This window comes from Ovis aries, chromosome 4, assembly GCF_016772045.2.
Source record: "Ovis aries strain OAR_USU_Benz2616 breed Rambouillet chromosome 4, ARS-UI_Ramb_v3.0, whole genome shotgun sequence".
In the NCBI taxonomy this organism is placed as follows: domain Eukaryota; kingdom Metazoa; phylum Chordata; class Mammalia; order Artiodactyla; family Bovidae; genus Ovis; species Ovis aries.
The window spans coordinates 115,398,550-115,419,316 of NC_056057.1; the positions used below are offsets into that span (position 1 = coordinate 115,398,550).

The window sequence follows — 20,767 nt, forward strand, 5'->3', positions numbered from 1 at the left end:
TTTTTTCCCCAAAATAAAATGGGGGAAGAAAAGTTAGGAGTCTCAAAAACATTCTCACCAATTTGTTCTGAAATTAAGGGGAAGAAAATCTTAGGGGAAAATAAAAATATCTTCAAGATCCCAGTAGGTTACTTTGAAGCTGGTTTGGGCCTTTTGTTTTTGTATCTTGTAGATCTTGTGTAGCCCCTGTGCCCAGCACAGGACAAAAATAATAGTCTTCTAGAAATGGCCTCACAGAACCCCATACTGAAGGGGGGATGCACGTGCAATTTCAGGCCCAGAGAGGGCGTGATGGAAACAGCCAGCAGCAGACTCAGGATTCTAACCCAGACCAGGTCGTCCCTCATCTCACCTAACAATAAGACTGCTGTACATTTACAAAGAGTCACATGTCACTTGTGGGCCCCACCCAGAACGCAGGTGTTAATGAGGTATGCATAAGTGTTCTTCCATCTTGGAGGTGTGACAAGTAGTGACATCCTGCCACACACCACACCTCACCTCCACACATCCCTTTTTGAAATCAGCACAATGCAGGAGAGCAGTGCAGCCTTTATTAAGGTTGGGGCCCCGGGTCACTTGGAGCTGGTGTACTTGGTCACGGCCTTGGTGCCCTCGGACACGGCGTGCTTGGCCAGCTCCCCAGGCAGTAGCAGACGCACGGCTGTCTGGACCTCCCGGGACGTCAGTGTGGTTCGGCCCGAGTACTGGGCCAACCGGGCAGCCTCGCCGGCCAGCCGCTCAAACAGATCATTCACGAACGAGTTCATGATGCTCATGGCCTTGGAGGAGATGCCGATGTCGGGGTGCACCTGGGGAAGCAGCAGGAGCAATCTGTTAACAGGGGGGCTCTGCCTGATGCCACAAGCCCCACCCACAAGTTGGGGACCACAAGGCTGCCTCATCACCCTCTTTCCAGAGGCCAGACAGGTTACTACTATAGCCAAGTTAAAAAAAAAGTTTCTCCCAACTGCAACAGATAAGGAATGCTGCCTCTTTTTTTCCCTTCTTTTTCCATTTAATGGTTTGCACAGCGTTTTGTACCATGGATGCCTCATAGTTTATATCACCATCCCTCTCTTCATGGACATTTAGGGGGTGTGCTTTACTTTTTGCTATTACATCGTGTTCTAATAAATACATGTCTTTAACACTTAACACTTGTACGAGTAAGCTGGTTATTCCTAGAAGTTCCTAGAGGGCTGGTGCACATAACTTGGTAGATCGTTAACCAGATTATTTTCCAGAAAGGGCGCACCTAGGACATACTCTCCGCACCAGACTGGAGTGAGGAGACTGGGATCTGGGGCTGTTCTGTGAGTCCCTGTGGGACCTTACAAAAGGCACTTTCCTCTGAGCCTGTTTCCTCTTCTGTCACACCAGCTTTTGAACTAGGTGATCTCTAGTAAAACAAACGGGAGGGACCTTATAACAATCCTAACACGTGAGCAGGCAGACACCATTTCTCTGCAAAAAGTAAAAGTAAAGTGAAGTTGTTCAGTCATGTCCAACTCTTTCTGACCCCATGGACTGTAGTCTACCAGGCTCCTCTGTCCATAGGATTTTCCAGGCAAGAGTACTGGAGTGGGTTCCCATTTCCTTCTCCAGGGGATCTTCCTGACCGAGGGTCTTCCGTGCTGTAGGCAGACACTTTACCATCTGAGCCACCATTCCTCTGCGAAGTGGGAGGGAAGTGACTGCTGACAAACACATCAGGCCAGTGATGGAGGTGAACGAACACCCTGGCTCCTGGCCCGGCTGCTCCCTCGCCACACAGCCTCTGGGGGCCACGGATCTGACAGTGGGAAGCCTGAGCCGGACCCTGGTCATCACATCTTCTTCCCTCGAGGTGACCGGGGCAGTGCCCCCTCCTCAACCGGGGGGACCCGTTCAGCAGCTCTCTTCGGGGAGCCCAGTCCTGCTGCAACGCTCCCTTCACAGCTTTGGAGCCGAAAAGCTAGGCTAAACTGCAGGGGGCTCACTAACACCAGCTCCCACTCAACTTTCATTAGGACCCCGGAGTCTTCTCTGCTGCTGCCCTTTGGCCCGTCCATGTGGGTGCCAGGCCCACCCCGTGAGAGCGCTCCTAGAGACCCTGGCTGTCCAGTCACTCAGATTGCTTATGGGATTTCAGACCGGAGACAAGGTTCATGTCTGGGGTCTGGTCTCACAAGGGGTGAGACTCAGGCAGGTGACGGGAGACCCAGGGCAGGCAGCTCACTGCCAGGCCCAGCTCTGCTGAGCGGGGCAGAGCATTTGAGGCCAGGTGGCCTGGGATCCTTCAGACGCAGCGTTTGTGTGCCCTTTGGTGGCAGTGCGTGAGTCCTAGGAGTAGATGGTCCTCACAGGTGCACTGGGAGTCTGAGTGTGGGTTATGGTTGGGGCTTACCCAGAGTCAGGGCCAGCCGGGGATGGGCGTCTGAGGTAACCTCCACTGTTGCCAGGTCACGTGACCCAGTCACCCTGCTGAGCCCTTAGTACCTTAGGTTCCTTATCTATAAGGTAGACCAACCCCTCAGCCCCTCAAAGACGGAGCGCCGCCCACCTAGGGGGCTCCCCCGAGACCGCAGTTCATCGGAGCTACTCCTTGCTTCTGCCACAGCTAACTAGTCCCTTTTGTTTGGACCAGCACATTTGACACCTGATCACCGTCAGCCCTGCACTTTCTGGTGGTCTTCCTTTACTTAAACTGTCCCACCTAAGGTCCCACATGACTGTTTCATCTGTCCCAGAGCCCTGTAGCCTCTGGACCGGGGTGGGAGCATGTTTGAATCGCCTCCTGCCCGTCACAGGCTCAGGACAGACACGGAGCGGCCCCCCGGGGCCTCTGAAATGAAGAGTGACCCCACAAGAGGGGCGCGGGGGCCTTTGTGCAGGGAGTGAGCCCCATCCAGGCCCTTTCCAGGCTTTCGCCAGCCCCCGCCCCACGCCCATGGTGGCCCCCCACGCTCACCTGCTTGAGCACCTTGTAGATGTACATGGAGTAGGTTTCTTTGCGCCGGCTGCGCCTTCTGGACTTCTTGTCCCCAGGACTCCGGCCCCGCCGGCCCCCAGACTGCTGCAGCTGTCCGTGCTCTGCGCTCATCCTCCTGGTCCTCCCAGCGGCCTCTTCCCACGTCTTGGGCGAACTTTTAAGAGTTCAGCTGCCCGTCCACCTGGAGGGGCTGGGGGCCAGCACCTGGGCGCAGGGGCGGGGCCAGGCCCAACCCTGTTTAGAACGTGCTCTCCGTTAATCCTGAAAGAGCCTAATGGCTTCTTCCTCTCCACCGCCCGGAGGATTCCATCTCTGAATAAGCCTCCACCAGCCCCCTTCCCCACCCTTCCGTCTCCCAAAATGCTTGTGACACACACGTTAGAGTTCAGGCTGTGCACTCACTCAGCACCCGTGTGCTCGCATGGATGGCTGAGTGCTGGAGAGCGTCAAGCGGAGCACGAGGCCCCCAGCACCGCCCACCGAGTGCTAGTGCTCTTCACTCAGTCTCACTAGCCTTATTCATTCATTCACTTTGTGACCCCATGGACTGGAGCCCGCTAAGCTCCTCTGTCCATGGAATTCTCCAGGCAAGAACACTGGAGTGGGTTGCCCTTCTCCAGGGCATCTTCCTGACCTAGAGGAAGGGTCTTCTGCATTGCAGGCAGATTCTTTACCATCAGAGCCACCAGGGAAGGCCCCCTCCCCTTCTCCGAGGGCCTACAATTTAGCTGGAGAGATGACTGGTTCTCCGGAAACCATCAAGGAAGGGTGAAAGGGTAAAGTTTGTGAAACTGAGTTCGGGAAAAAATGTAGTGAGGTCATCACAGGGCACCAAGCTGAGCTCCCTGTGATATTTGGCAGCTACCTGCTTCACACATGGTCATGTATATATGTCAGAGCGACTCTCCCAATTCGCCCTGCTCTCCCCTTCCCCCCAGGTCTCCATGAACCTCCTCTACCCTTTTTCTCTGTTCCTGCCTGGAACTAGGTTCATCTATACCATTTTTCTAGATTCCATATACATGCATTAAAATATGTTTTTCTCTTTCTGACTTACTTCTCTCTCTCTCTCTCTCTACATATATATATAAATTTTTTTTTAAAGATAGGCTTATAGAAATAGACAATTGATTTAAAAAAAGAAGAAACCTCTGGCTTCAGGAAATAAATGGAGATTTGAAGCTGGTCTGGTAGGCCATGCATGCGTGCACAGTTGTGCCCGACTCTTTGCAACCCCATGGATCTTGCATTTTCCAGGCAAAAATACTGGATCAGGTTGCCATTTCCTTCTCCAGGGGATCTTCCCCACTCAGGATTCAAACCAGGATCTCTTGCGTCTCCTGCATTGGCAGGCTGATTCTTTATCACTGTGCCACCTGGGAAGCCCCTGGTAGGATGGGTACAATTTAACTAGGAAGAGAGATTTTAATTGGGAGGAAAGGGAGAAAGAAATCAGTGGGTGTGGTTTCAGGGAGGCAGAAGATGGAGCGGAACCTGAGCCCAGACAGGTGAAGGCGGCAGGAACCACAGCTGGCAGGGCCTGACAGGGAGGGTTTTGCTGAAGGTGGACTGGAAGAAGCTGGAGTGAGAAACACGGGGTGCTCTCTGTGAACATGGGGCCCCTGTGGAAGTAAGCTGTGAAGGGAAGGGGAAAAAAAGTGCTATTCTGCAGAGGCGGTGGTCTCACTTTGCACCTACTGTGACTATTTCAGGTCCTTGAAGGCTGTGGTTAAGGAAATTGAGAGCAACGGGATAAGCCCAGGCTGTGGGGAGAAGAGGGTTTTCCCAATAAAGAGGTGGGGAGGAGCCAAATGAGCATCACCTGCCATAGGCGCCTGAGCACCCTCCACCTCACCAAGCCCCCACACCCCCAGTTCCCACCATTCAGCTGTGGCTGTGCACCAGGGGTTGGAGGAGCAGGAGGGAGACTCTCGATCCAAAATAAGGCACTGATTTTAGGCACTTGTAGTAATGTGTATTTCGTGGGATTTTTAAAACATTTTTTAAAATGTTGAGGCTAGCGTTTTTTCTGGACAAGCTGACCAGCCTACTGCATCCCTTCCTCCAGGCCTGGAGACCCGAACAGACTTCAGCAGTTCTTCACACAGCCAGGCCCTCCCTTGGCCAAAGTAGCAGCTCTCCGTCTCTGTTCCCATTATCCTCCTAACCAAACCTCTGGACACTCAGGACAGACTGATGAGCCATTTTTCTCTGGGCCCCCGCCTTGAGGCACAAAGCAACCAGGCCAGGCCCCTGGGGGTCAGGGGGCGGAGTCAGAGTGGAGTCCCTCACTCCAGCCTTGGAATCTAGGGCTCAGCTACAGGCACTCACCTGATATCCTGTCCCCTCTGCCCAGGGCAGCTCTGGGACTCCACGGCCATCTGAGAAGACCCTACTCACCTTTCACGTTAGAGCACTGATCCCAGCTTTCTGGGCAGTTACTCACGAGAAACTTCCCTCCCTTTTAAGGTCTCCTGTGTAGCCTACCATCTAAGTTACAAGTTAAAGGGCACTGATGAATGCCCTTTCCGTCTTATTGGCTTTCCCATTGGACCATGAGCTCTTCGGGGGTTTAGACACCATCGGGGACTTTTTTTGTGTTTTACTGTCTTAGAAACCATGGCTGTGCATGTTTCCCCACTGGAGGAAACAAGGATGGTTGCTGAGACTTCAGAGGTGAAGGCAGGCAGGAAGCCTGGTGGCACAAAGGCTGGATGGGCTATTAAAGTTCAGACAGGCTAAGCAAAGCCCTGGCATGGAGTATTGATAAAGTGGATGCAGCGCTAATGAAAATTAAGGCCGTGGACAGGCTAACATCACAGAACTTCTTGTATTCCACCAGGAATACAGCAGCAGCAGCACTGGGCAACCCTCAGCAATGTCAATTCCTGGTCTCACTAGACCTACTGAACCAGAAACTCCGAGGCGAGACCCAGCAGTCTGTGATCCAATGAGCCTTCAGCTGATTCTGACGCACGTTAATGTTTGTGAACCACTGGCCTAAGCAAAGGCACGAGTTCAAATCAGAAGGGAAGAGAGTTCTTCAAGCACGGTCCTCAGTTTGCACCCAGCCCATGCTGAGGGCAGGTGAATGGTGGCACCGCAGGGAGGGGCAGGAGAGGACCCAGAGGCCCAAGGAGGAAGGCAGGGACCATGGCTTCTTCTTTCTTTATTGGACGCTTTGTAGATGTCACGCAGGTCTAAAAGTTACATCGTTAAATAATTATTTAAAAACCGACCAGGATTAAGGCCCTGGTCCAGAGCTCCAAACCAGAAGCAGAAAGGAATGGGGGTGGTGGGCTGGGGGGGTATTCCTCCAACATCACCAAAACCCAGAGAACGAGGATCCTAAGCTTTTTCACAGGCCAACCTGGGGCACGGGCCCGCGGGCTGACCCTCGGAGGCCTCTGGCTGCATCACTATCGGGTCAGAACCAGCGAGGAGCTGGCGGCAACAGCCAGCCGAGTCCAGACATGGACACAGTAGCTGGAAAGACAGGAGACGGACAGGTCCTGTCCAGCTGTAGATAGGATCACAGAGTGCAGCTAAGGCAGGTGGGGGCAAGGGGCTGGGGAGCAGTATTGCAGCAATGCAGGATGTGGCCCCGGGGGCCCGGCCCAGCCAGCCCGGCCGGCAAGGGCTCACACGTTGTGGGTCCGCCTGGTGGGCTGGGGCTCCTCGCCCACCAGCTTGGACTTGAGGTGCTCCTTGTAGGCGAGGATGTCTCCAGGCCACTTGGTGATTGTCTGCTTCTCACAGACCCAGATTTCCTGTGCAACCTGGAGAGCAAACCCCAGACTTAGTCACCCTGGCCAGCGCCCTTCCCACCCCAGCCCAAGAGACTGTTCCTGGCGGAATCTGAGAAAAAAACCCTGTAAGCTCCCACTGGCCCACATCCAGCTCCGTTTCACCCCCTCAGCATTCCTGAGGATGGTCTAATCTAGACACCGTACCCAACAAGGGGTGGGGCCTTCCAAGCTGGAACCCGCCAGTCACCTCAACTGCCAGTTCCCCAGCAGGACCCAGACCTGTTCAGGGCTTCACTCTCGGCTCCCTGCGTTCCCACCCCGTCTTTCTCACAGCTTCAGAGAAATGACCAGCAGCTTTCTCCCCAGTGACAAGCAGGAGCCCTCCGTCTAATCCAGAGTCTCCTTAGTACAATACTATTTCTAGGCTGAAGAATCCTGGAAACAATAGCAAAAGTACCCTGTTCGCTAGTCAGTTCTCTCCCTGATTTTGGCCAATGATGGCAAGTAGGCTAACGGCCCCAAACAGCTAATGAAGAATTAAAGTATTTCTGCGAAGGTTTTCTAAGTTTCTCAGAGAACCGTAAGATCTGGTCCTCTCCACCCTACGTCCTGCGCCCTTTTCCCAAACATGGTAACATGGATTCAGTGTCCCCCACGTGCCATGGGGGGGGGGGGGTGCTACCCCCAACCGCGTCCTGGCTGGGAGTCTCACCTGCTGGATGAGCCTGAAGTCATGGCTGACCAGCATCAGACCGCCCTCAAAGTCGTTGATGGCATCTGCCAGAGCGTCGATGGTCTCGATGTCCAGGTGGTTGGTGGGCTCGTCCAGGAAGAGCATGTGGGGGTTCTGCCAGGCCAGCCAGGCCAGACACACTCGGCACTTCTGCCCATCAGACAGGTTCCGGATTGGGCTCACCTGCGTGGAACCACGTCATTTACGAGGTCTGGAGTTGCCCTCACCACGCATCAAGACTCACCTCTCCCCATAGCTTCTCTGTTATCACACAGAGAGCGGGGCTCAGGAAGACCCAAGATCACACAGTAAGACAGTGGCACCCTGGCACCTCAAGGGCCTAGGGGACACACCTGGAAGTCTGAAGCCCTGCCTCGGCACAGAGTCTTCACGCAGTGCAGCCGTCAGAGGACCTGTGTCTGGGTTCAGAGGACCCTGTGTCCTAGGTCTCAATTTCCCTTGCTTGTAACACCATGGCCCATCCTGCTAGTCTCGGGGCAAGGGCATGTCAGAGACCAGCACACCACCCCCCACCCTCCCTTGAGACTTCAGAGCTCCAATCTGTAACCACCTAGAGCAGAGGGAAAAACAGACGCCCAGCCCACGCCTCCCAGTTGCCTGGGGCCCTCCCCCCAGCCCGCTGACCTGCTGTTTCCCGGTGAGACCGTACCGCCCGATGATCTTCCGCATCTCCTCCTTCTCCTTGATCTCGGGGTAGCACTTCATCATGTACTCCAGAGGCGAGAGGTCCAAGTCTAGCTGCTCTTGTAAATGCTACACGGGGAGAAAGAAAGAACCCACCCAGGTGTGCCTGGCGTTCTTCAAAGGCAGCCTGCTGGGGTACCTGCCACGTACCGTCTCTCTACCTCTCCCTGGGCAGCTACTCAAGACTGCAGAAGCACCCAGGAGCTGACCTGGGCACACGCAGCCCTGCTCTCACACCCTGGGGAACTCCCCGCTCCCTGCCAGGACTATACCTGATGGTAACGCCCTATCTTGACATGAGAGTGTTTTCGGATCATTCCGTCTGTGGGCAGTAGCTATAGGAAGATAAAAAAAAAGAGCAGACAGTGGAAAGATAAGCACACAGACAAGGAAACCTGGTCAGAAGCAGAGACAGGAAGCAAACATACATTCACACCGAGCAAGACTCCTACAACTTCCAAAACAGAACCCGTACCACCACCTCACAAACTGTTCTGCTGGCCCCTAGGAGAAAATACACTGAGACAGATGTTCTCGGGGAGGCAGACACACACACCACACGATCCACTGGGTACTTATTAAAGGACTACTCTCCCATGCACTGAACTATGACAGAGGACTCGCAGGGGTCCAACATATGTTTTCTACAATAAAAACATTTCTAAATGCACAACCGCTCCCGTGATCTAAATGCTCTGAATGAAGACACGGGAAGATGGTGAGAACAGGCCTGGGTTGCCTCTCACAGGCTCTCTCTCACACACACTCCTTCTCCCAGTTTTCTCTAAGAAAATGCCCCAAACATCACACTGGCCAGGGATGACCCGCCCCCCAGAGGACAGCTCACTCATCATGAGAGCACACAGGCCCCCTCCCAGATCAGTGGCCCTTGCATGCTGCCCCCCAACCCTGACACACTGGCATCTAATGCTGGAATTCCATGCCCCCAGTTGGCACCATACCTCTCCAGTTAGCAGCTTCAGAAGAGTTGACTTCCCTGCTCCATTGGGCCCCACCAGAGCCACTCGGGTGTCGAGATCGATGCCGAACTCTAGATTGTTGTAGATGCAAGGCTGAGGTGGGCGGGGGAGAGAAACAGACCCAGGGGTAGGGTGATCAATCCAACTGGCAGAGCAATTGCACTGAGCCCCCAGTCACAACTAGAGGCGGCGGGAATGAGGAGGAAGGAGGCTCCCAATGGCAGCCCCCTACCCATTGCCCTGACCCACCAATGTGGCTGAGCAATGTCCCCTCCAAGTACTTGAAGGGGACCCCCACTCTAAGGCTCTCAGTGAGGCAACCCAGGCTGCCAGGCCGGAAAACTCTCCAGCACCACAAGGATTAGCAGATGCGGTCAGCAAACAGGACACTCTTCTCGCCAGCTGACACCTTGTACAATGTACCCCAGCCTCCCAACCACACCCAAGGACTCACCCCATCTTTTGTATACTTGAAGCTGACATTCTGCACCATAATAACAGGTGGAGGGATCTTGCCACATGGTGGGAAATAAAATGACAGCGTCTAGGAAGAGGATAAAGAGGTGTTTATCAAGTCAGGTCCTTCCTTATCCACCTCACCTTAGGCCACATAATTCCACCCAACCAGACCCTACCTTGTCGCTCACAACCCTCTCTGTCAGTCCTGATGCCATCATTTTCTGTAGCGTCTTCTCCTTGCTCTGGGCCTGCCGGGCCAGCTTGGCACTGCCATGACCAAACCTAGCAATGTAGTTCTGAAAGAGTGCAGAGAGGGGGCTTGTGTGTGGGCAGGTACCCCACGATTCATCTGAAGAGAGGGTAAAGGACTTCTATAGCCGCCTCAGCTCCCAAGACACCTTCCGTCAGCTCTCTCGGAGGAGCTCATGGCCCTACCTTCATGTGTGCAATCTGATCCTGCTCCCAGTGAAACCTCTTCATCTGGTTCTCTTCCAGCTCCAGCCGTGTCTTCACATACTGGTCGTAATTACCCTGCAGGAAGACGCACCGGGTGAGATGGGCAGCGTTAGCCTCAGCCCTGGGTCCTCACTCAGGGGGTGTTCAAGATGGCACCTGACTTGGCCCTGGCTATGAGGTGGTGCAGCGGGGGAAGAGGAAGTGCATTAAAGAAACATATTCTGGGACTTCCCCACTGGTCCAGCGGTTAAGACTCTGAGCTCCTAATGCAGGTGGCCCAGGTTCAATCCATCATTAGGGAACTAGATCCCACATGCCGCAACTAAGACCCAACACAGTCAAATAAATAAATATTGAAAATAAAAAACCAGCTTATCTGAATCTAGAAGCTGAGGTCTTTTCAAACTGTGTGCCTCTCCTTCCTAAAGCAGGGCTTCAGACTAAATCCTTGGGTTAGCCATAAAGACACCCACAGCCCAGGCAGGAGCCCAGAAAACCACTGTCGTACTGATCATCAAGAGGCTCACAGCCTTCCAAGGGCATGTGCATCCCCTCCCCACCTGGAGAGGCTGAAGCCCCAGGCGGGCCACAAGAACTGCCTCCAGGTGGGGAGACACCAGACCAGTCAGATTGAGGACCTGGCAAACCCTGCACTATGGACTACCGTGGTGTCCGTCTGCAAACACCCAGACTCAAGCTAAATACCCATCAAAGAGTCTGACAAGTTAAGTTACAGGACAGCCACTAAATGGAATACCATGCAGTCACTGGAAAAAAAAAAGGGGGGGACAATTTAAATATACTCATATGGAAAGCTTGCAAGACATATTAAAATTTAAACTCAACCGACAGAATCGTGGTATGCGTACATAAAATTTTTTACAAATGCTTGCAAGTACATGTGAAATTTCTGAAAAACTATGTTAAGAACTATTAATACTCCTCTGGTGAGTACTACTATGAATAAAGAGGAATTCTATTTTTCATAAGCAGCTACTCAAGAAGGCAGAGGGCAGCAAGGCCTGCCTGGGCACCGTGAAGAGGCAGCCTCTCTGCATAAGGCAAACATACACCCAGTGCACAGGCTGCCAATCCGTGGCCTATGGCCTGAAAGCAATTACTTTGGGACTAAAATAAAACAGGCTGCAGAACTCCCTGTCCACATCTTTTTATAGCAAGAGGTAGAAAAGGGCTGCTAAGTCAGTTTTTTTTAAAGGAGAACTTCACGGAATCGGCAAGCACAGAGGGTACTGTGGAGGAGCTGGAGCCCACTCACCGTATAATACTTCAGCTTCTTGTTGTGCATGTGAATGATGTTGGTACAGACACCATTCAGGAAGTCCTGGGAATGGGAGACGAGGACCAAGATGCGCTTAAAACTGCAAAGCCAGAGAGCCAATCAGGGAGGAGCTCAACACGGTAGACAGTTCACAACAGGGGAACTGAACGTCGGGCCCAGAAAACCTTCATCCTTTCCCACCCTTATGCCTGAGCGTCCTTTAAATTTCCTGGCCAATTCCCAGCTCTCTGCACTTAAGCTGCCAGTGCTCAATCTGTGTGTAAGGACACTAGACATTTTTCAAAGTGTGGTGAGGCAGTTGAAATTCCTCAAACTTTTGTTCTAACTTTCAAAAGAATGGAATGGAGATGGCAGTAATAGTGATGATAAAATCAAAAGTGTGCACAAGCACCCATAAACTTTAAAGCCAGTGCGAAGAACTGGAATGGGTATAGTAAAAATCACCAGGCTCTCCTTTTCATATTACTTCCTTCATAGCTCAGTTGGTAAAGAATCTGCCTGCGATGCAAGAGACCCAGGTTCGATTCCTGGGTTGGGAAGATGCCTTGGAGAAGGAAACAGTAACTCACTCCAATATTCTTGGCTGGAGAATCCCGTGGGCAGAGAAACCTGGCAGGCTACAGTCCATGGGGTCACAAGAGTCAGACATGACTTAGCGACTAAACCACTCCTTTTTATAAAGAAGGTACCAGGTCACTGCAGAGACCATGGAAAGCCTTCTTCTAGAAGGCAACTTTCCAGGTTATCTGGCTCTCAAGCAAAGGGCCACGGCCATATGGGCTATTTTTCTCTGTCACTGCATCATGATCTTATATAAGGATCCCTGTTTAATATGATACAAATACAATTAAGAAAAAATATTATCTTTAATAAAGATGTTATATTTTAAATAATAGGAAAAAAAATACAACAAAGAAATTCATATATTTCAGACTAAACAAAAGCTAACAAAATGGCCTGCCCTAACGGTGGTTACTGGGCTTTGCTGGTGGCTGAGCGGTATAGAAACAGCCTGCAATGCAAGAGACGTGGATTTGATCCCTGGTGGGCAAGATCCTCTGGAGAGAAAAATGGCAACCCACTCCAGTATTCCTGCCTAGAGAATCCCACGGACAGACGGGCTAGAGTCCATGGAGTCATAACGAGTTGGACATGACTGAGCCACTAAACAAGAACAAAGCGGTCATCACCTTTTCAGTCTGGTCTTCCCTCTAGCCTCACTTTGCTCCATTGCTCACTGCTCTAGTATCACTGCGGGTCCTAGGTGTCATCTCCCCTGGACTCTGCTCAGCCCCTCCCTGAGGACCTGCCCCTTCCCCTCAGCCCCGCCTCTTACGTCTTTAGCTCTTCTTCCAACCACACACAAGCATCGAGGTCCAGGTGGTTGGTGGGCTCGTCCAGGAGCAGCATGAAGGGTCGAATGAAGAGGGCTCTGAAGATAGGAAAGAAGATAGAATCACTTCAGTCTACCACGTGCTACACAGGAGGGGACGGCCTGCCTGCTACCTGCTGCTCTGGTCAGGCCTGCACTGAGCCCTGAAATCAACTCTAGTGTCTACACCTCAGGCAAAAGGTGAGAAGTAGGAGAGAAACCAGAGATGAAGGGTGGGGGTTAAAGAGCAGAAAACAGAACTGAGAAGCAGAGGGAAGATGCAGCTCAGACATAAAGCTGTAAAAGCTCATTATGAGTCTACAAGTCTCTTACACTGAGGTTGGTCACCATCAGGCTACACAAAAGGATACAGAAAAAGTACACTGCTAAAAAGCATTCAGGTGAAACCTAACTGGTGGGTTTGTTAGACTCTAACAAAGAGGCCCAAGAATGTTCTTTTCTTAGATGGCATCTCAAGGCAGGAGGAACAAGGGGACAGCGCTGGTCCCACCCCTGCGGTCACATCTGCAGTGCTTTTTAGAAACCAGGTTTCCGGACGTCTGACTCCAGCACAGCCGTGAAGAGGCCAGGAAATCCGTGTGTGTAAAAGTTCCCCAGTGAATCTGAGGCTACTACTCCTTGCCAGCAAGTGAAACCAAGGCTCTCGTGTTCCAGGGCACACTCACCCAGCCTTGCTGAAGCAGTGTATCAAGCCTCCTGAAGGCTCTGCACAGAGATGGGTTGCGGAAGGAACCACTTATGTGACTGGGGACTTCTTGGGGGATCAGTGCAGAAATGATGGCCTACAGAAACTGGTTCTGGGTCAGGTCAAGAGAGAGCAAGAAGGACAGATATCCTAGCAGCTGCCTAACAATTTATCTTTATATAACAAGAATTAGAAAGGCTGAAGCCCAAAAAGCAGGGAGGCGAGAGGAGTCAAGAGGAAAGAGACAGACCTATCCTCCCATTTACCTAGAGCTGGTCCTAGGATTCCTGAACATGGTGCCAAAGTCCAACAGGGACCACGTGGGTCAGGAAGCTCACTCCTTAGCTCATATACATTACCCCCTCTCCTCCACACTGTCAGTATCTGGCAAGGACTGACCACCGTCCCGTTCTAAACAGTTCTGTGGGAGAGAGCACTCAACCCTGAGAAGAGACAGGGTGCCACGGAGGGCAGAGGTCGGGTAGACGCACCTGGCAAGGGCAACCCGCATCCTCCAGCCCCCACTGAAGTCTTTGAGCTTCTTGCGTTGCATGGCAGGTGTGAAACCAAGTCCGTGCAAGATCCGCGAGGCTCTCATCTCCGCCTTGTCGGCATCCAGCTCCTCCAGCCGCTCGTAGAGCTCTAAGAGCTTCTCACACTCCGCTGTGGATGGTGCGTGGCCAGTGAGGCTCCCAGGGCCTTTCCCAGGGGGAAGCCACCCTACGCCCCTGGGTCTGGAGCCCTACCGTCCTCGTGAGCCAGCCGCTCAGCCTCCCTCTCCAGCATGGCCCGCTCCGTGTCCACTTCCATCACACACTGCAGGGGCGTCTTGTCACTAGGGGGCATCTCCCGAGTCAGATGGTAGATGTCAATGTGCTCGGGGATGGGCACTTCGCGTTTCCCAATAGCAGAGAGCAGCATGGACTTTCCTGAGAGGGGCAGGCAACAAACATGCAGAGAAGGGGATGCTCAGCACAGCTCTGCCTGTCACTGCCCTACATCAGTCCCTCCACTCCAGTCAAACCAAGTCAGTTCAGTCGCTCAGTCATGTCTGACTCTTTGCAACCCCATGGACTGCAGCACGCCAGGCTCGCCTGTCCATCACCAACTCCCAGATCCCACCCAACTCATGTCCATTGCGTCAGTGATGCCATCCAACCATCTCATCCTTTGTCATCCCCTTCTCCCGCCTTCAATCTTTCCCAATCAAACCAAGACCTCCCCGTTTATTGAGTCCTTTCTTTCCTTTTGTTCATTCAAAGCCTATGACTGCCCCCTCCATGGGACACGGCTCTGCCACGTCCTGTCCCAGCCCTCCTATGTGAAGTCTGTGCGCCTACAGACACTTCACACACCACTCCCACCCACTCCTACCCACTTCTCCAGCACCTACTGCCTGCAACGACTCACATGGTACTTATCACATGACTACTCTGTATGGCAAGCATATCTGGCCCCCACCCATACTGTAAATGCCCAGCTTTGTACACAGCTGGTGCTAAGGAAACACTTGATGAGCAACAGATGAGCCAAGGAGAGATACCTCCCACCTTGCTTTCCAAGGGCCTCACCAATTCCATTCAAGCCGATGAGGCCATAGCGACGGCCCGAGTTTAATTCCAGTTTGGTGTCACTGAGCAGCTCTTGACCATGGAAGGTGAGGGAGAGGTTGATGATGTGGGCGTCGGTACTGTTGGGGTGAGAGGCAAGGACGCCAGTGACGGCTCGAGCAGCAGCTTTCTTCATTTCGAAGTCCTCCAGCTCCTTGGTCAGCAAATCCACTTCTGGGGACAGAAAAGAAAAGCAATCTGGTAAGAGGGCTGTAAGACACGCTAAGCTCTTACACAAAAAGTCACGTCTTGGGGCATCTGGGTGGCTCAGTAAGAAGGGCATCAGACTTTTACTGTGAGGGCTGAGGGCTCAGGCCCCTGCTTGGGCATTTGTGGCTTTTGCCCTTCTTTAAGTTACCACATATTAACACATAAAAATCCAAAGGCTGAATGAGGCGTGTCCTGAAGGAACAGGGCTCAAGATCAGGTTGAGCTGACTCAGATGTTTCACCAGCTTTAACAAGGTGAACACTACATGTAGTTCAGCCCTGGTATCCTGCTTTCGTGGACATTTTTAACTTCACAACTTGTCCTTTTAATTCTAACTTTTCTTGTTCTTAGATGATATGAAGCACGGTAGCAATGGCCAGAACTCCAAATTGTCCTCCATGAGTGTGTATTAAAGAATTAGCTGTCACTGTTCAGTCGCTGAGTCCTGTCTCACTCTTTGTGATCTCCATGGACTGTAGCCCGCCAGGCTCCTCTGTCCATGGGATTTCCCAGGCAAGAATACTGGAGTGGTTGCCATTTCCTTCTCCAAGGGATCTTTCCAACCCAGGGATCAAACCCGTGTCTTTTTCATGGGCAGGCGGATTCTTTAGCTCTGAGCTATAGGGAAGCCCCCAAATTAGTATCAATGCCCCAGAGAAAGTAGATGCTATAGAGGTACAGTTCTCTTCCTCTACAACCTACAGAGCTTCCAGGTGCTAATTCCAAGAAGCTATACTGCCTGGAAGGGACCAGTACGAGAAAATACAGAGGGTTCCAGGGCAGTTCTGATGCAGGAGAGGAATTTAAAGTCTCCTTTCTACACAGTTGAGTCACCAGGCTTCTCACAGCCCCATTTTGTGCCAATCCTTGTTCTAGATCTTGAGAAGACAGTGTAGAGAGAAGTTTATGATCTAGATTAGGAGTTAGTAAACTTTTTCTTAAAGGGCCAGATGGTAAGTATTTTAGGGTTATAGCCCTAGTAGCAAAATCACAACCATTACGTAGGTATATCCATTACCATTTGAAACACAACCACTTAAAAAATGTAAAAAACATTATTAGCCTGGGAGGGGGTGGCCTACAAAAAAGGCTGGCCACATTTGGCCAGCTGCCTGCTTTTGTAAATAAAGTTTTACTGGGAGACAGTCACACCCAACATTTTCATGTTGTCTATGGCTGCTTTCCACCACAATGGCAAAGCTGAATAGCTGCATCAGAGACCATATGGCCCACAGAGCTGCAAATATTCACTACCTGGATCTTTACAGAGAAAGTTTACCGATCTCTGGACTGTATCTCCATGTGCTCAGGCAAGAAGATCAAAATTAAAGGAAAGCTACACAGCCAACCCTCTGTATCCACAGTTCTGCATCCAAAATCATGTTTAATCCAAACGTGGATTAAAAAAAAAAAACACTCCGGAAAGTTCCAAATAGTAAAACTTGAATTTGCCACACACCGGCAACTATTTCCTATATTTATGTTGTATTAGGTACAGTAAGTAATTTAGAGATGTGCCAGGTTATATGCGAAGACTGCATACACCATTCTATGTGACAGTCTTGAGCATCTGTGGATTCTGGTATCCACAGGGATCCTGGGACCAACCCCCAGCAGACACCGAGACACAGCTATACAACTTTTCTCTTGATCTTTGCCAGTTTATTGGAGAAGGAAATGGCAACCCAGTCAAGTACTCTTGCCTGGAAAATTCCATGGATGGAGGAATCTGGTAGGCTACAGTCCATGGGGTTGCAAAGAGTCAGACACAACTGTGAATGACTTGACTTTTCCACTTTATAGCATTTATGGCCTAAGTCATCTCCTGAGCTTTAAAAGTAAGACTTATACCTCACTGTCTTGGCCTATAGCATCCTAGAAAACAGGCTCAAAAGATAAGTGAACAGCACTGAACAAATGGAGAAAGGATTCTGGAATAAACTAAAAGGAATACTGTAGACTTCACAAGCAGCCCCTTTCTATTCATTTCCCAAACGAGGGGACCAGATGAACTCCAGTACCCATCCTAAAGAGTCTCACATTCGAAAGGCTGAGTAGTTTGTCAGAAGTCACTTTCTTTGATATTTCTTGATCTTTCCATATCTCACTACCTAAAGAAGACCATGTAGCAATGGTAACTACCAGGTTGGAGAATTAAGTAATTCCAAACTCAGAGAAGAGAGCAGACCCAGTCTTGTGAGAGAGGACAGATGATCCATTAGTTATGAAAGCAGAAACGACCCTGGGTCCCTAGCAATAAGAAATATTTTCAGAGAGAGAGCTGGGAAAAAACCCAGATTTTATATTTTAGAAGAGTAGCTCCCTGAGGAAGCAAGGTGAAACCCAAAGCTCCCGACTGAGTTAGGGGTGGTACAGCTGGGTTTGCCCTGACAAATTCTGGTTTTCTAGGGAGAAAGGCAAAGAAGTTTGTAATGGGAACTGTGGACAAGTCTCAAAGTGGGATTCGGTTGTCTACTTTTCCAACTCATCCAGAAAGTACTACAGAATTGAGGCTTAACCCCTGTTCCCGAGAGCCTAGAGAGAACCCTACTTGACAGATCACAATTCAGTCCACTCGTTCCCTCCCACCATTCTTACCTTCCCATCTCTCCACTATCCTGACCAGGAAGAAAACTGCCTGAGTTGACTACACTAGTCCTCCCTCATAATTTTTATTTTGGAGACAATTCCTACCATTTAACTCTCTCTTCGCAATCATTTTAAACACTGGGTTTTGTGTTTTTTTTTTTTTTTCGGAATTCCTGTCTCTCTGTTGCAACTTGCATGAATAATTCTCTCCTCTTGCAACTTTACCTAGTATCTGTCTGCAAGGATAATCATGCAAAAAAAGTATTACCCAAGACACAGTCCCTTCACTCAAAGATCAAACAATTCAGATGGAGAGACAGATACAATGAAGGTAATGCTGGGACGACTACCCTGGAGGTTCAGTGGTTGGGACTCCTTACTTCCTCTGCAGGGGGCATGGGTTGAATCCCCTAGTCTAGGAACTAGGATTCCATATGCCGTGTGGTACCAGCCAAAGAAAAAGCAACCCTAGATACAGTGTGTTTGTTGTGTGCACGCACACGCTCAGTTGTGTCCGACTCTGTGACCCCATGGACTGTAGCCCACCAGGCTCCTCTGTCCATGGGATTCTCCAGGCAAGAATACTGGAGTGGGCTGCCATTCCTTCTCTAAGGGATCTTCTCGACCCAGGGACTGAACCTGGGTTTCCTGAATTGCAGGCAGATTCTTTACCATCTGAGCCACAGGGAAGCCCTGGATAGACACTACAAGGATATAGTGAATAGCAGTATTATTGAGATCAGGCTTGACAGGGAAAGATTTTACCACCTTGAGCTGGGCCCTAAGAGAAATGTCAAATGTAGCTAGTGTAAAAATTAGAGTATAAGAACCTCAATTTGTAAGTGGACAGAAACATGGTGACTATTCAACGGACAACAGTAGACAATAGAGAAGGCCTGTTTAGAGAGCTTTTAGGGGCAAGAAGAAGGCTGGCATAGACAGCCAAGAGCCTGGAATATTCTTTATCACACATTTCCCTGTTTCCCCATCTAGACTGCAAGTTATCAGAGGAAAGCCCATGCTTATAGTGCCTCAGTATTCAGTGATCTCTTGTCTAGTATTTGAGAAGCGCTTGTAACAGAAATGCATCTCTTTCCCAGGAAAAACCCATAAGACAATTCATATGTTTCTGTCTTGTTGGTACAGTCACTGCCCCAGGAGGACAAGGGTATCAGGTGGCAAACAGCCTGGCACACTGCCTCCATGTGTAGAAATGAAAATGCAGAAAGGGGCAGGGAACTGACCACCAAATCTAGAAGACAGGGCAGCAAGGCAGCACAACTCTCATATTTGCTTGCCACTGTGTATGTGAGAACTGTGTTCAGTTTCCTTGATCAAGCTCCAACCCTACTGGTTTGGTTCATTATGAAAAGTTTGTAGCACCAGATACACTCTCTGGCACCTCCGACTCAGATTCCAGCAGGGGCATCCACTGGGTCCCAGCAACCATCCCAGGAACCCACCTCTCCCTCTATTCACCTGTGGTCTCTCGGCCATTGGCCTCCTCATTTCTCTCCTCTGCCACCTGTGGCTCTGTGATGGCATCTCCGTTTTCTTCATGTCCTTTTCTGGGCCGCTGTCGGGCTTTGGCAGCTTCCTTCTTTTTGGCTGCCTTCTTCTTAGCCAGGTCGGAGGGCATGGTGATGAACCACAGGGAAACCGTTACTGTTCTTCCAGAAAGCCTGAAGGAAGGCAAACACCCCCAAATTCTAAACTTCCGCACAGTGCCTGGGCCTTGTGCTCCATCCGTTTCAGTATTTCCCTAGCAAGCTTCTGGTACCCAGCTCCGCCCCAGCCTAAAGTCGCTTCCAACTTTTGTCAGGATGTCTCCAGCCAGTTCGACTTCTCTGCCGCTCTTTCCATCTCACCAGCTCTTCCTTCGGGGCTTTGTCCACCAATCCCCACGGCCTCGCTCTGGAGACGCTCCTCCTTTCAGGGCCTCCACTTCAGGGACCGGGTTCTGCCCCTCGGCACAGGTACCCGGTCTCCAGTTTCCCCACAACTTGGCGCTCCACGCTCCGGCCGGCCACCTCACTTTCCCGGGCTTCCTCCCTCCCGTCTACCTCAGGCCTCCTCCCCGTCTTCCCCCTCCACACCACCCGGCCGCCGAGTCCAGCTTGTCCCCGGGGCGCCCTCGTCTTCCCCCCCACCCCCCGTTGTGGGTACCCCCGGGAGTCTCTTCATTCGCCACCCACCACCACCCCTCCGAGCCTCCCTCAGCCTCCGCCCGTCAGCTTCTCTCTCTTGGCCCCTTCTCCTCCCTTGCAGTCGCCTCCATCCCAGCCCAGTCCCTCCTCCCTCTTCTCGTCCCCCCCTCCGCCTCACCCCCTCACCGGCCGGCACCCACCCCCGCCCCCGCCTCCTCCTAGCGCCCCTTCCCCCAACTCACTGGGCCTCGCCGCTCGGCCTCTGTCGCAACAGAGCGGCTTCTTGAGCTCCTCCGCGTGCGGCCGGCTCACCAGCCAATCACGGCCTCGCGCGGCTCTCGTCGCGCCGCCGCGCAGACTCCTGGGAAGTGTCGTCCTCCGGCCACCGCTGCCGAACCTGAGACCCGCTCCTCGAGAACTACCGCGGATCCCAGGGGCCTCGCGGGCCGCAGTGACGTCATCACGATGCGCGCGCCTGAGGGGGACTGGAGTCCCAGAGCCCTCTCTGCTAGCGGTCCGCTTCGGGCGCCGGAAGCGGTGAGTCCCAGATTTGCTCCTCAGAGGAGGGGCTGCGCCGTCCCTGGCTCCCCTGCCTCTGGAATAGCTGAAGGGTTATGCGGAGCTACCGGCTTCATCAGGGCCGCCAAACCGGCTCAGACAGCAGAGAGAGCTACTACACTTCCCAGCAGGCGTCAGGCAGCAATGGGTTGAAACAATGGCGGGGGGCGGTACGCGGAGGAGGAGGAAGAGTGCGCCGACCGGTGAGAGAGGGCCGGG

At 51.9% G+C, this 20,767-nt stretch overlaps 2 protein-coding genes across 3 annotated transcripts; both read right to left on the reverse strand.

The window, feature by feature from the left end:
• Positions 1-532: 532 nt before the first annotated feature.
• Positions 533-3,106, reverse strand: LOC105609337 (histone H2B type 2-K1). Its single transcript, XM_027969137.3, has 2 exons — positions 2,954-3,106; positions 533-812 (listed from the first exon to the last, which is right to left on the reverse strand). The coding sequence occupies exons 1-2, from the start codon at positions 3,083-3,085 to the stop codon at positions 576-578; spliced, it is 369 nt and encodes a 122-aa protein (XP_027824938.1). The 5' UTR covers positions 3,086-3,106; the 3' UTR covers positions 533-575.
• Positions 3,107-6,126: 3,020 nt separating this feature from the next.
• ABCF2 (ATP binding cassette subfamily F member 2) lies at positions 6,127-20,275 on the reverse strand. Of its 2 annotated transcripts, none has more exons than XM_015095448.3 (15): positions 20,233-20,275; positions 19,323-19,525; positions 15,006-15,218; positions 14,181-14,363; positions 13,926-14,097; positions 12,693-12,788; positions 11,333-11,435; positions 10,036-10,131; positions 9,777-9,896; positions 9,596-9,685; positions 9,124-9,234; positions 8,434-8,496; positions 8,102-8,230; positions 7,436-7,639; positions 6,127-6,753 (listed from the first exon to the last, which is right to left on the reverse strand). In XM_015095448.3, the coding sequence occupies exons 2-15, from the start codon at positions 19,480-19,482 to the stop codon at positions 6,616-6,618; spliced, it is 1,878 nt and encodes a 625-aa protein (XP_014950934.1). In that variant the 5' UTR covers positions 19,483-19,525; positions 20,233-20,275; the 3' UTR covers positions 6,127-6,615. The 2 variants fall into 2 exon arrangements, with proteins under 2 accessions (XP_014950934.1, XP_012032755.1); XM_012177365.4 differs by having other exon boundaries at positions 19,712-20,275.
• Between the last annotated feature and the right edge of the window lie 492 nt (positions 20,276-20,767).